Source organism: Xiphophorus hellerii, chromosome 13, assembly GCF_003331165.1.
Source record: "Xiphophorus hellerii strain 12219 chromosome 13, Xiphophorus_hellerii-4.1, whole genome shotgun sequence".
NCBI lineage: Eukaryota > Metazoa > Chordata > Actinopteri > Cyprinodontiformes > Poeciliidae > Xiphophorus > Xiphophorus hellerii.
In genome coordinates, this window is record NC_045684.1 from 21,119,929 (window position 1) to 21,134,543 (window position 14,615).

Sequence of the window (14,615 nt, forward strand, 5' to 3'; positions counted from 1 at the left end):
TGCTGTAGGAGAGCGTAGATTTGAATCTTCTTTTTTTGGGGGGGGCTTTTCTGTCACTGTTTTTTTTTTATTTTTTAGCTGTTGAGTCAGTGTGACTCTATTTGCCTGCTGGACTTCACTACATTTTACATTTGATGATGCCCCCTTCTCTCCCACAGCGCCTCATGAGATATGCAAAGACGAGCACCTCCTTTCGATGTCATGGAAGAGAGCCTCAGCCGGAGAAACTGTCTACAACAAGTGTCCAACAAATGTTATCGGTAAGTGACACGCGCCTTCAGAGGGAATCAGCTGTAGTTTGCCGATTGCGCGTTTGCAGTGTAAGTCAGATTTATTTGTACCCCTCTGTAAAGACGTGTAGAACAAAATGTGGAAATGTGGTTCATGTCCACCGCCAAGCATGATGGGAGGTCTAAGGTGTAAAATGTATGCAATCAACTTTCTGTACTTTTTCTTTTTTTTTTTTTTTTACTAACGGACCCAAAATCAATGAGGAAGTGGGCAAAATAATGAGGAAAATAGAGATTTGATAAAATACAGCATCCAAAAATGTTAATAAAAAGAAATGGATGTAGCAAAACAGCAAAAAAAAAAAAAAAAAAAAAAAATCCAATCTACAATAGCACATGTGGAACATGCATGAGAACATGAAACACTAGAATTCTGAATAAACAGTAAATGAATGAGAGAACACTGGGAGAGGTGATTAGCAAAATAGTGAACAGGTGAGTCTAGTTAGCAAAACAGGCCGTAGCTCGCAGGGAGTACAAACACTGATGCAGAATGGCAAGAGAGTACGAAAACGCAACAAGGGAATGAAGGAGAATTAACTACACATGGGAATTAACATCCCAGCAGAGGGATGAGTAAAATAATCACTGAATGCAAAATGAACCCAAAATTACGTTGAGCTCAAGACCAAAGGGATGAAACACAAAGGATCGCGAAACTCTTTGAAATGGTGGATGATCTTTTAATAAACCTCTTGTAGCATCTGCCTGTAAGCTGAACTTTGGTTACTATTGGGTCTCTGAGAAAGGTAATAATCCAAAATGTTGGGCAAACTAACTCTCATATTTATGATCACTCACAAAATCCACCTTTTGTTGTGAAATGTTACACAAAAGATCAAGTGCCGTCGTCTGGCCAAAAGGGGTTGAACAAGGTCTTGGCATGAAAGGCACCAATAATTGTGTCTCGGGTGATTTCTTAAAATTACTTCTTTTTTTTTATGTACCAGAACTGAACGTTGGATTTTTTTTTTTAATTATGCTGCAGCATATTCTCACCAGAGGTGTGAATAACCCTGTCTGTCACTGAAAGTAGCAGCAGTAGTAGAAGAATTCAAAAGTGAGCATACGCTCTGTTAGAGTCAAAGCAAGTTCATGGGAGAATCTTGACCAACCTAATCTCATGAGCAAATCATGAGATTAACTTTTGCAGAAATATCATTGCATCATTGATACTGAAACAACAAGAACAACAGTCTTAACTGCTCACGTTCTGCTAAATAATTGTAAAGAAAGCTGAAGAATAGAATCAACAAATTAGTGATGAAATGATTGTGACCTTCATGGCTTATACATCCTTTAATCAATGCAATTTGAAGATAAATCTTACAAACTAAGGGTTGCCCAATTTTTTTAAAGCATGCAGGACACGGGCTTCTGTGTGAACACGTTTGACTGTGAACACACAGTCATTATTATTTAAACATGCCAGACTCAATCTGACAGAATCACATTTGATTGTAGATCAAAGTTTTAGAACGGAGCTGAATAATAAAAAGAACGTTTAATGTCTGGTGTTTTGCTGTTTTTGCCTAGGATAAGATCAGCAAATGTCCTCAATGTCGGTCCCTGAGGAATGCATTGATGAAAGTACAAATTAAACTGTGAAAATAAAAACAAATAGCTGCCTCTGCATTCAAGGAGTGCTTCATAAAGTGAAATAATATTGAACATCTTTTCAGATTGACAGAATTTGGCAGGACATATAGATAAAAGCTGCTCTGATACCTCATTGTTGAAGAAGAAAGAGAATCTTCATGTCTTCTGTGGTTCTGTAGGATTTTACTGGGCGTAATTACAGAAAATGTTGTACATTTATTCCAGTTTGTATAACCTGTTTTTTAAAAGAAAAATTAATTCTCTTTTCCAGGATCTGCTAGTCGTCGATGTATGCTGGACAATAACGGAGTTGCTTTCTGGGGTCCTCCGAGCTTCGCCAGATGCGTCTCCCTTGAGTATAGACAATTGCATTTAGCTGTAAGTTAGCTTTCATCACATATTCTCTTTGTCTCAGACCTGCTCTTTGCTGATTTATTCACACCGTGAACCCAGGCACGGAGAAGAAAACACGTGTATCTGTCCAGGTTGCATCATTTGAATCGCTTTGTTGCAGCAGGTTGTGTTTTTTGGGGGTTAAAGTGGGAGAAAATAAGAAGTTTTTCTCTACTTCAAAGTTGACTTTGTAGCTATGCTCTGCCTTAAATCAAGTGCATTTTTTAACAGGTTTACTCAAAACAGAAGTCGAGCAATCTCTTTACTCGCAGCTTCAGTCCTCACTATCTCTAATTAGATTTCCCAGGGTGTTGCACTCACACTTATCAATTAATGAACTCGGCTAATGAATGTGTTCACCAGGGAGACCCCTTTCCTGTTCTGTGAACTTCAACCTTTTCAAAGCTACTCCATGATGGTGGAAGAAGATGGGGGTCAGGGATTATGCGTGACAGATCTGTTTGCACTCTTAGCTTCTGTTTCAACCTTTTATTACTAACGGAATTTAATTATTCATTTTGTGTGAAGCTGTTATCTGTTCTTTCGGTCTGTCTCTCTCTCTCTCTGACTTTATGCACATCTCACCTTTCTTGCATGTTTGGATCATAGAGACCAAAAAATAAAAAATGAATGCAAAAAAATTAAATAAAATAAAAAATCACAGCTTACTGCATAAAGTCAATTTGAAATACTCCCTTATTGCAAAACAAACAAACAAAAAGATCTGCAATTTCTCTTGTAATACTTTTTTTTTAATTTAACGCTTAATTTTTGTTATGAAAACGTGTAACGTTTGGCACTGTATGGCTCATTTTAATTTATTAAATGTCACATGAACACTCAGGTATTTCACACATGCATGATTGCTTTCCGCTGTTTATAAGTTAAAATATTCTACATACAAAGGAATAAATAGAAGAAAAACACTTGCAGCTAGAACAACTCTTGCATGGATCTATTGTGTGTATAGTTGGTACAGTTGGCGTGTGCCTGCAGATGTCACTGCACCCACAAAACTGAACCTTTAAATTGCTGAAACAGTTTTATTTCTTCTTCAATCGCCTGGCTATTTCGCCATTTTGGGGATTCTCTTTTTCAACCTATCAGGTTACAAGTTTTGACCGAACTCAAGCTGTGTTTAAGGCATGGAGTATACTTTTTTTTTTTGGTTTGCATATTTTACGTGCGTTTCATTCGTGTCACGGTTGTTGTGTAAATCAAAGGCGAAGCTGTCTGTTTTCCTAAATGTCTCCATTTCTCAATGCATTGTAGTTGCTAGAGCATCTTGCGAAGGGTCAGAGGACCCTGGCCGGGGAGGGGATGTCTCAGATCGTACGGAGTCTCCTGGAACTTTTGCAGAGGAGGAGCTACTACAGTGGCGACCTTCTCTTCTCCACGGAGATCCTGCGAAATGTGACGGACACCTTCAAAAGAGCAACCTACATCCCAGCTTCCGACGACGTGCAGGTGGGCCCGACCTCGAACGCTTCTCTTTGTTCCTTGAAGAACCTGTATTTTCTGTTTCACTGGTTATGAATAACAATGACTTGCCGTTGACTGTAATACGCAACAGACTGCTGTTTGCAAATGTACTTTCTCTCCAAATGCGTTTAGGTACTTGATCCTTTTCACATTTTGTCAAGTTGCAATCATAAACGCCAATGAATTACTACGGTTCTGTGTGACGCAGCAGGAAAAGAAGCAGTGCATAACTGAAGTGGAAGGAAAGGGCAGAATTCAACTTTGCAAAATCTTTTGTATTTCATGCCCTTTTCTCAGATCCACCCACAATAAAAAACAAGTTTCTCTGGAAGTCTCATAATAAACAGATATTATTATGAGCCCTGAATATATACGGCGCTCTTCTGTAAATACCCGAGAGAATTGTTCAAAAACAGTTGTGAACAAGGGGCATCATGAAGACAAAGGAACAAAGGTCAGGGAAAAGTTTAAAGCAGCATGTGTCGAATATCTCAGAGCAACATGGAATCCATGTAAACACAGAAACTCATAGATTCAGAGTTACTCTGGAGGAGCTTCAGAGATCAGGTTCAGAATGGAGAACCTATGTTGCCAGCATAACTATAACCCAAATTTGGCATTTAAATAAAAGTTAAAAGAAAGAACTCATTGCTAAACAAAAGGCGTTTAGTGGCAGCGAAATGTACAGAAATCATTGAAGAAAAAATCCAGATGACCTTGATGTTTTCTTGACATCAATAAAAATTGGATGTTTAAGCAAGGCAACAACTTTAATCATCCAGCCAAAGCTGCCGTGGAAGATTTCCACCATTCCAAACCTTCTATTGGTTTGCAATTGCTCCAAATAGATTGAGTATTAACTAATTGAAGCTGAAAACAAATACATTTCCAAACTTATTTTGATTTATACATTTCAAAAATGTTGTTTGTTTTCCTTCCAGTTCTAAATTATAAAACAACTTATGTTATAAAACAACATAATCACACAGAAATGCTCAAATGAAATTTGTGGGTTTAAAATTACATTTAAATGATGGTGGGGATACTTTTGCCAAGAATTGTAATGATTTGTTTATGCAAAAGTTTTTTGTTCGTTTTCAGAAAGGATAGACATGCAACATGGCCGCAGTATTGACAGCTGGTGCATCTGAGGAGGATTTTATAGGAGCGGGCAATCTGACAATTGTCCTCCCTCATTAACTCGGCGTTTTTACTCCTGTGTGTAGAAATTCTTCCAGATTGTCAGCCACATGTTGGACTTGGAAAATCTGGAGAAGTGGGAGGACGCACATCAGGTAAAGTGTCTACCTATTAATTACTGTGTGTGTTTGCGCATGTGAAATTTAAGCATTTCACCCCTGAGTAAACATGTGCTTGCTTGACATCTGGAAACAATAAACAACCCAGAACTTATTCCACATGGTCACTATTTTTAGTCAGTCTAGAGCTAAATCAGCTCTTTCTGAAGTTTTTACGCCAAGCAGTACCTCCAAAAGAATTCCACTCTCAAAGTACCTCCATCAGTACTTAAGTATTACATATATAGTTCAACGTTTTATTTGAAATATGCACGTTTTATGTACTGGCCGCAGAAAACATAGCTAAATACAATCTGTTTGTGCAAAAACTGAATGGAAATTTAAGGGAAGTTTTGTCAATTAAAAATACGATTCAGATAAAATCTCAGAACATCAAACTGTAGATAGATATTTCAGGTTATTTCAACTCTCAGTCAGAGCTGTGGTTATCTGACTATTCATCAAACATTTGCTTTGACAAGCAAATCTTGCTCTGACGACGGCTACACTTTATCTTCTGCTGAAAGGTTGTGCTTAATGTTAAACACTGAGAAAACTGTTGAGATGAATTTTCTTATCTTTGATCATCTCCCTTCACTGTGTTGCGGTTTTCATTGCTGGGAGGTTGTGGGGACTATACGCTCTTGTTTAACGTAGCCACTTGCAGTAATCAGAATTCACAAGCATCCACTTTAGAATCCACTAAGTATTGTTACATATTTATCTTTTTTTTTTTTTTTTTTAAATCTTGAATTTTAACCCCTATCCAGCATAGTGGATAGGGGTTAAGAAAAGTAGTGCAGCTTTAAGTATGTTGATGCTTGACGAATATATAATGTGGCTGAATTAGCAGAATTTGGCAAACATTCCCACACAGCTCCTGTTATTAAAACAATTCATGGGATTTTTGCAGGGACTGATGCCAGAATCATTTATTAGGCTTAACAGGCATTTACGTTTTCATAAAGTGAGCTTGGTTCTAATGTAGCTTTTCCCCATTGGGTAACTAAATAATGGTTTGACTCCTACATTATGTATTTACTTTGTGTTATTTTTGTATGATGTTAAAGGCTGTGCGATAATCTCAAAGCTGCTTTGGATTTTTATAATGGAATCACGTTTCCGTCCTTCTTTTTATCTTTCCACCCACAGGTCGCGCCCGGTGCTGCTTTGCTGATGAGAATATTAGAAGATTTTATTCATTTCATTGGAGAAGCACAGAAGCCTTTTCAGAGTTTCCTGACAGTCACTAACAATCTCAGTAAGTCCACGGGATCTTTCGTTACAAAAAAACCCCAAAAAGCATCGTTTTGACACCAATCACGGACGTTTTGTTTGACACCAATCGCGTGAAAGTTCTGAACCCTCTAACATTGCTCTAATAACTTTTTAAGATCAAATCCTTCGTTTCATAATTTTCACCAGTCGTTTTTTTTTTTTTGCTGAAGCACTCTTTTTCCTGCTGAATTCGATCAAAGTTTTTCAATGTCTCTTTTATTTATTTTTTTTGTTTGTTTGTTTTGTTTTGTTTTGTTTTTAGTGATAACCATACAAAGAGAGCCAGTGTCGGCAGTTTCAAGTGACATCAACTTTCCCATGAAGGGACGGAGAGGGATGAAGGACTGGGCCAGAACAGCGGAGGATAAGCTCTACATCCCTAAAGAAGTCTTTACCATTCCTGCTGAGGGTAAGAGCGTCACGATAGATTTCATCTGGCCTAAACCATTGCAGGTGTTTGAACTAGCCTGGCTGACATGTTCATAGCCAACCCATATACATAATCAACATACAGGTGCTTCTTTGTAAATTAGAGTGCACTGTAAGTAGAAAAAAGGCTAGTTCGTTAACTCAATAAAAAAACCCTCTTATTTTAAACAGATTCGTTTTGACATTGTTTTGACAGCATTCAGAAGTAAAGTAAAACAAACCTCTAGACGTTGTTGCCAAAAAGCGCTTCAGAATGCTGGAACTGTGAAAAGTTGAGTTAGAAGAAAATGTGTTTAAACAAAAAGAGTTCACAAGCAACAACAATGACTGCAGCCTTGAGAGGTCTGTGAATCAAATCACATTTAAGAGTTTGTGTGACATTTATAATGTCACACAAACATTATAAATGCTTGGACTCGGGATGGAGGCTATTCTTCAAATAGCCAGACTGTTCAGCAGAGGTTCAAACTCTTTATCTCAGATCAAAGTAAATTCTCAGCTGTATAAGAAAATATAGATACCAGAATACTTTTGTACTTAAATTATTTCAAGGAAAGTGAAGCATGGCGAAGCTTAAATTTCTACGTTCAATGCTTTTTAGCATATTGACCATTTTCCCTCTGTCCATCAGACACAGAGACTGTAGGATAAAGTCTATTGAGATGCTGAAAAAATAATTAGCTTGATAAAAAAAAAAAAAAAAAGCAATCTGCATTACTACACTGCTGTTGTCAAACTGAGTTGTTGGGATATCATAACTGAGAGCAATTTCTTTTCCATGTTCTCTCAAACTACGGATAGTGACTCAAAAACATTACTCTGAAGCTAGACACAGATAGTAATCAGTTAACATGGAAGTTAGGAATCTGAAGCATAACATCTGTCGTACTTTGCCTTATTCCTGCTCATCCAATCTGCTTCCATGAATGCCTTCTTTACTCAAGGTCAGAGCAGCTCTCCCAGTAAAATTCACACATTCATAGGCGTTACTTGCGTAGACCCACAGAAGACCTCTCAAGAATTTTAAAGGACGCAGTTGAGAAGGATTTGGGCTGTTAAATGGCCCAGGAGGGCCTCCCTGGAAGATGTATGCCTTTTATCTGTATGGAAGTTTGCTGTATTCCCTGGTGACTGCATGCTGCTGACAGAATTTTGAACGACGGCAGTTCACTTAGACAAACACAAGCGAGATGAATGTTGTTTGTCGAAGATGTCTTCTAAATACTCCTTTCCCCGGTGAGGGCTGTACGTTAGCCCAGTGCAACTTACAAAATATACAGTGTCTTTTCCAAATACTAAAATAAGAATCATACAGGTAGAACACAGTGATGAAAAAAATATACCTGGGGGCAGGAAAGATAAGATTTTATAAGGAAAACAAGGAAAAGATTAAAAGAGCGGGAAGAAAATTTCTGTGGCAGATGTGATCTGCTCCCACCAAAGCCAAAGGTCACATCCCACAGGAAATTATACTGGCAGACTTTCTGTCTGGCACTCCATCCCCTTTCAAATTAAAGTTCAGAGAGGCCGTAGGCCAAAAGCTCAGAGTTTTCTCTGGCCTCTAGCTCATGCTGATGATACTGTTTGATTTTAAAACATCATGGTGGAGGTCGTGGGGGAGACTCGCCTATTGTTATTCTTTTCATTTTGCTCACTGACATGGGCTTATTCTGAAACTCCTCCTGTTTAGGAAGGTGAAAAAGGTAAATCTCAAAAGCTAAATTTAAGTCTGTTAAAATAGTCTGAGCTTTATTTTTGTCTCCTCATCATTTTCCTCCACAGTCATAACTATGAATGAGGCGAGGGCTGCTCTTAAGTGTGGAAAAAAAAAATTTTTTTCATGTGATTTGGAACCTTAAAAAATCTTCAAACTTCCAACTCTTTGCAATCTGGAGGTGTGTCCACTTTATCATCACTGGGAGTTCTATTCCATATCGAGTTCAATTTTTTTTTTTTAAATTTCATTAAGTCTCCCAACTGCAAAATGCAAGGCTGTTGAAAAATCTTGAGCTGTGTATGGTGAATTGGGAATTACTGATATTCATGCCTGTTTTTTTGTTTTGTTTGTTTGTTTTTACGTAAAGCTTATTGTTCAGTAAAAGTGCCCAGCTGAATCACATTCATGCAGGCACTTCCTCATAAGACATCCTACACAGACTGTTGCCTTTTTGGCTTAAACACTTGGTTAAACTGTGTCTTCCAGATTGCACACAGCCAGTTAAGTTAGAATAATATGAGTGCTCTTTGCCCCCTAGCGGGAATGCTGCCTTTTTCCACTGCGAGGCCATGGTTTCGTCTGATTGCTTTTTGTTTGGTTGGTTCTTTTACCACATTATGAAAGCCCATCTCAGATGGACAGCTTAAATGCGATCATAAAGCCCCACTGGCAGTTTAGTTTGAGCACATGCGCTCATTGAGGCACATGCATGTAGCCAATTGATGTTCATGTCAATTGGGTTCATGAAGCGCTTCGGTGAGCAGAGGCAGAGACTCCTCTTTGCTGCTTTTTGATTTGACTAACACCTTCCGTTTTTCTCCTCTTCTCACCAACACGGATAGATACAATGAATCCTTTGCTTCAGCAATTCAATTACATATTTAGCTAGGTCATTAATGAATGAGTCAAAAGACTGTCTTTCAAAAACTTGAGTGCAACTTACCCACTGGAAACTTTAAAAAAAAAAAAAAGAAATGGTCTTCAACCGTAATCTGTTTTCTTTGAAAGATGTCAAGAGGTCTTTAAACGGAACTTTATATCTCCATTTAAAGTTTATAAATGGTTAATACATTTAGAGTATCAACTCTTCACGCCACTGCTTAGTTAAAACTTTCATTTACTCTCTTTCAGAGAACAAAGTACATCTTATTCTTGCGCATTAAAGGAGAAATATTGTCATGGTCATGTCATTTATGGGTCATGTCATTTTTGACTACAGAGAATCAAACATAAAATCGAAATAGATCATTTCTCTGCGGGCTTTTTATAACTTTACAAATAAGCAAGACTTTTTCCAAGTCCTTTCCCTGCTAGTGTCATTATAATCACGGCATTACAAAAGTTATATTGAAATAAATGTGTTAAATGCAATGTTTATGGTGACATAAATTACTTTAAGGAGGCACTCAAGTCTTCCAGTCTTCATTCTGCTCAATCTTAATAGAATGAGATTGTACAAAACCTCACATTTCTTGTCCAGACTGTTTTTATCTGTCATGTGTTTAAATAGGATACAAAAATCCATGGCATTAAGTGCATGTTTGTAAAAGAGATCTTTGATCTCAAAGAGTTTTATTTTGGTTAAATAAATATTGAAGATATAATAATGATCCAATATTCCTTTTCTAAGCATAAGACACGTGTAGAAATTGATCAGCTGAGCCAGGCTGTACCACACCTTTTCTTTTGGTAAATCACAGATCTTCCATTGCAACATAGAGACACATGCAACATGTGTTATACAGCACATTTCCACAGCTCTGCAACACAAACATTGCTGCAATGACCTGACGATAATATTTATTGCCATAATTCATTGTGCAGGCAATCTGTCTGCAATGATGAACAATAACTCTTCTTGGAATGTTGATTACTTGAAGTATCTCCAAACCCAACCTATTCCATAGTGTTTTCTGATTAATTGACTAGTAAATATTCAACTAATCCATGTTTTAACTAATGAATGTGAATTCAGTGGACATTCAGTTATTCATACACAGCATTGAACCAACACCCTACATAACAATAATAATAATTTCACTAACTGTGTTCATATTTTAACATTTTTAGCTCTGTCCACAAATATTAAATGGGATTAATATCTTTGAATTCATGTCTTGTATTTTGTAAGTAATTTGTCTGTATGCCTATACAGACTCCACTTTGACGACCCATTTGCTCCTCCATTTTAACTTCCTGGTTGAAGACCTTAAAATGTTGCTTAAATATTTGCACATAATGTTCTTTCTTCATGATTTTGTATGTTTTGTTAAGTGCACCAGTCCCTCCTGCAGCAAGATACCCACACAACAGGATGCCACCGACCCCGCATGCTTTGCAGATGTGAATCTATGCTCCGGCTGCCATTCTGTTCTTTTTTTTTGTTTGTTGTTTTTTTTTCTCCAAATGTAACATTTGTTTAGTTACAGCAGACTACATAAAATATCTCTAAAACATAAGGACTTTTTTGTTGCTTTTGGAGTAAATGACGTCTTCCTCGCCAAGTGACCTCTAGCATATGTCGTTACAGAACCTGTTTCACTGTGGATAGTGACAATCTTTTACCAGCTGTAACCAGGAATCTTCTTGTTGCCTTGTTGATATGGACACCAAAGCAGTTCATATATGGTATTTGTAGCACATCTCTTTTCTGCACATTGTTAGACATTCCCATGGAGTTTATACTTGGAGAAAAACCTTTGAACGGATGTATGCAGCGCCTTCAGGCATCTGGAAATCATACCTAAGAAAGAACCTTTCCTTGAAGGAAGCCATGAGTCTACATATTCCAGTGAGGAAAAAATGCGATGCATGTCGGTTGGTCTGCAAAATGTCAAGCATACCACCGATGTGCCACATGAATTCCAAGATGTAAAGTTTTCACCGCAGAACATCAGGACCTCTCATGATACAAATATCTGAAGGCACATACTTCACCATGAGCAATGCTACTGCTTAAGCTCACCACAGTTTTTTTTTTTTTTTTTTTTACTCTGACGAAAGAAGAGCAAAACCAAACATGCACGGTAATATCCTTTAATTACCGATTGCAACAGTAACTTTCTGGCTAAGCGTCAACTCCAAGGATATCTTTTCCTGATAAATGGCATATTAAAGTCCACTGATGGTGACTGGTGGTTTGCCATTTTGCTGGATTATAGCTGACCACTAATCATTCCGACATGCAGCGGGTGCAAGAGAGTGACGAAAACTCTCTTCGCGGGGAATTAGAGTTTTGTGATTGAGTGCTTTTGTGGCATTAATCACCGTAGAGCGCGGGAGTGCCACCCCCTCACGCACTGATTTACCATTTTGCTGCAATACACTGACTCTCTCATTTGCATGCTTTCACAGACCCAGTCCAATTAGGTTCCGTCAAACTCTCAGGCTTTCTCGTCCTGACTTTGATCTAGAATTTTTGCCCCCTCACAGTCTCACAATTGCTTTTTTTTCCCCCTTTACCCGCTGTTGAGATCTTTTTTGTCTCCTCTTTTTCCTCGTCTCTCTTGCACTGCTATCTCTCTCCCAAAGCATTACCTCTGAGGCAGCAGGCAGACAGATTTTAGATGAGTCACCCAGAATGTCTGATTCCATCAGCTTCCCTCTGTTTTCTGCTCTCTCCTCACTTCTTGTTCCTGATGCTTCTGCATCATTTCACAATGTAAAACGGTAAAAGAGGGAGTGGCTTCTCTCTTCATGAACCTCTTTTTTTTTCCTTCTCCAAACTCCCCTTGCCCCTGCAAATTTGAGACATTGTTTTAGATAACTGAGCTGTTTTTGAGTACCGATTAAAGTCTTGGACGAATGTTATATAACATAATATGATGAAGCAATTAATGGTTGAAGTGAGGGTTGATAGATAGAAATAAGAAGCGTGTGCAGAAAAATAAAAAGAAGCCTTTTTTAAAACAAGAACACATAGGGCAAGGTCATTCACCGTAATGACTTAAATCTCCAATTGAACTTTTATTTTTCCAAAGCTTGGTCCATTTTACTGTTGGACTTTGTTCACTAATGAGGCTTTTGTGTTACAACAGGTCGAGCCGCGCAGCAGTTAAGCTGCTGGCCGGGAGTTTCGAACAAATTGACACAATCCACATCTCCATCCACACAAAGAAAATGAATCAGCAAGAGCGCATGACTCACTTTTCCAGCTCGGACACATAATTAGAGCGAATGTGTAACTGTCATATCTTTTAGGCAGGCACAGCAGTTTACTGACTTTTCTTGTGGTGAAGCAGCCAACAGAGCATTTGTAAGCAACAATTTGAGAGAAGAACAAAATACGGTGTAAATAACTAAATAATAATGTTGATGGATTCTAACTTGTAGATGTCTGCATTTTAGGTCCAAACACAGATTATAAGCTTTTTTTGGCATCCACTTTAGTCCAAAGTGGGGTTAACTGCTGTTGCTGTTGTTTTCCACATAAAGGGATTTTCCAAAATTAAAAGTTGTACATTTTAATTGTTAACAGTCACCTGCTTACCTCCCACATCACTGAATTATATCCGACAGCTGACTTGGTAAGTGGGCTGAATTTATTTAAACACCACTCAAAGTGCTTTTTCACTAGAGCTACATTCAGCCAATCACCATTATGGATGCACACGCGTTCATGCAACAAGAAACGGATCAGAAGACACCTTGAGGTTATGCGCCTTGCACAAAGGCACATCAACTTGTGGAAGGAGGAAACAGCTGGAGTCAAATCCACAACTTTTTGGTTGCAAGACAACTGCTCTACCCGCTCAGCCACTGCTGCCAAACATTAGATTTGTCTGTCTTTATTTTTGGGCAAGATTTGAAGTTTGTTTTCTACAGCATTTATCTGATAATATTTTTTTTACTATCTTTTTTTCAGAGCCTGGGACCGAATCAGAAACCACAATGTATTATGTCATTGGAGCCATTTTGTACAGAACCCTTGGCATCATCTTACCTGGACCAAAGTGAGTACTTTTGTTATTTGTTTAAATTATTTCCTTCCAAAAATGTTAGCCCTCACCTTTTGTTTCTTTCTCTTGCTGTTATTTTATTAGATTAGATTAGATTATTATTCCTCTTTGAAATAATAATAATATAGAGTTTCCTCCTTAATTGTACTACTTTTCCATTCTAATCTTTGTTAGTGGTCAACTTCCCAGTCTTCGAAGGGCAAGAGTTTCTTTCCTTTTTTATCCATGCAAAGAGCTGCGTGATATCTTGGGTGCAGCGTTTTTGGGTCATCTGTGCAGTGCGGATGGTCATAACAAATTTTGAATCGGAGCTAGCAGTGCTCGCCAAATACCAAAGCTACAATCTAAAGCTGCCCACAGCTGGCTGCTAACAGTTACGCAATTTATTTTAACGCTCTTGACACGGTGGCTGCTATGCACACTGCGCAGTGTAACCACCACTGCAACAACTATATCATCATCAAGCATCCCTGCTCTCCATTCAGGGCTTTAAGGTCCACAGATTAACTGTTGTTAGACACTTACAGCTCACAGCTCAAAGTAGAAGGGACCAGGCTCTCTTGTCAGTGGTAGCAATAAACTCCCAAAGTCTGCTTTTGCTCAACCAAGCCACACATACTGTTATTCATTTCACAGGATCTTTTAAAAACCCACTACTATTTTGGCTTTGATTTCTTTTTGGACTGAATGTGCGTGTCTAATTATTTGACCTATTTTACTGTCTATAATGCTTCAATGTTTCCTTTTATTCAACTCTATTTTGACTGGTTATGCTACTGGTGACTATATACCTTGTGCAACACTTAGATCAGCTATTGTTCTTGGTTTAAACAACAAAATCCACAATTTCCAAGAATAAAAAGAATAAAAATGAATTGGGGAACCACCAGCACATCTCCATAATTTTCATGAGGCTTTTGGGTTTCTGAGGAGAGTTCTTAGTGCATGAAATGGCAAGCTTGGTGTTGCTCTACTTAAAATGCCTACAGAGTCCCCATGCCTAAGGGGCATGGGAATTTTTTTTTCTTATTTTGCATTACCTTGCAAAAGTATTGCATTCCCTCACAACAAATTAGCAAACACATCCTGATATATTTTGCATACAGTCACAGTGATAATAAATGTCAATTTAAAAGTGCAGATATTTTTAAAGAGGCTCAATGAAAATGTG

At 38.0% G+C, this 14,615-nt stretch overlaps 1 protein-coding gene across 12 annotated transcripts in view; it reads left to right on the top strand.

The window, feature by feature from the left end:
* Positions 1–14,615, top strand: part of adgrb2 (adhesion G protein-coupled receptor B2) — a 264,272-nt gene that overhangs the window by 135,577 nt on the left and 114,080 nt on the right. For all 12 annotated transcript variants that reach the window (XM_032580162.1, XM_032580165.1, XM_032580168.1 and 9 more), the window contains 7 exons: positions 159–260; positions 2,161–2,267; positions 3,555–3,749; positions 4,991–5,059; positions 6,215–6,323; positions 6,603–6,749; positions 13,351–13,438. In XM_032580162.1, the coding sequence (XP_032436053.1) occupies positions 159–260; positions 2,161–2,267; positions 3,555–3,749; positions 4,991–5,059; positions 6,215–6,323; positions 6,603–6,749; positions 13,351–13,438 (817 nt within the window). The remainder of the gene's footprint in view (positions 1–158; positions 261–2,160; positions 2,268–3,554; positions 3,750–4,990; positions 5,060–6,214; positions 6,324–6,602; positions 6,750–13,350; positions 13,439–14,615) is intronic.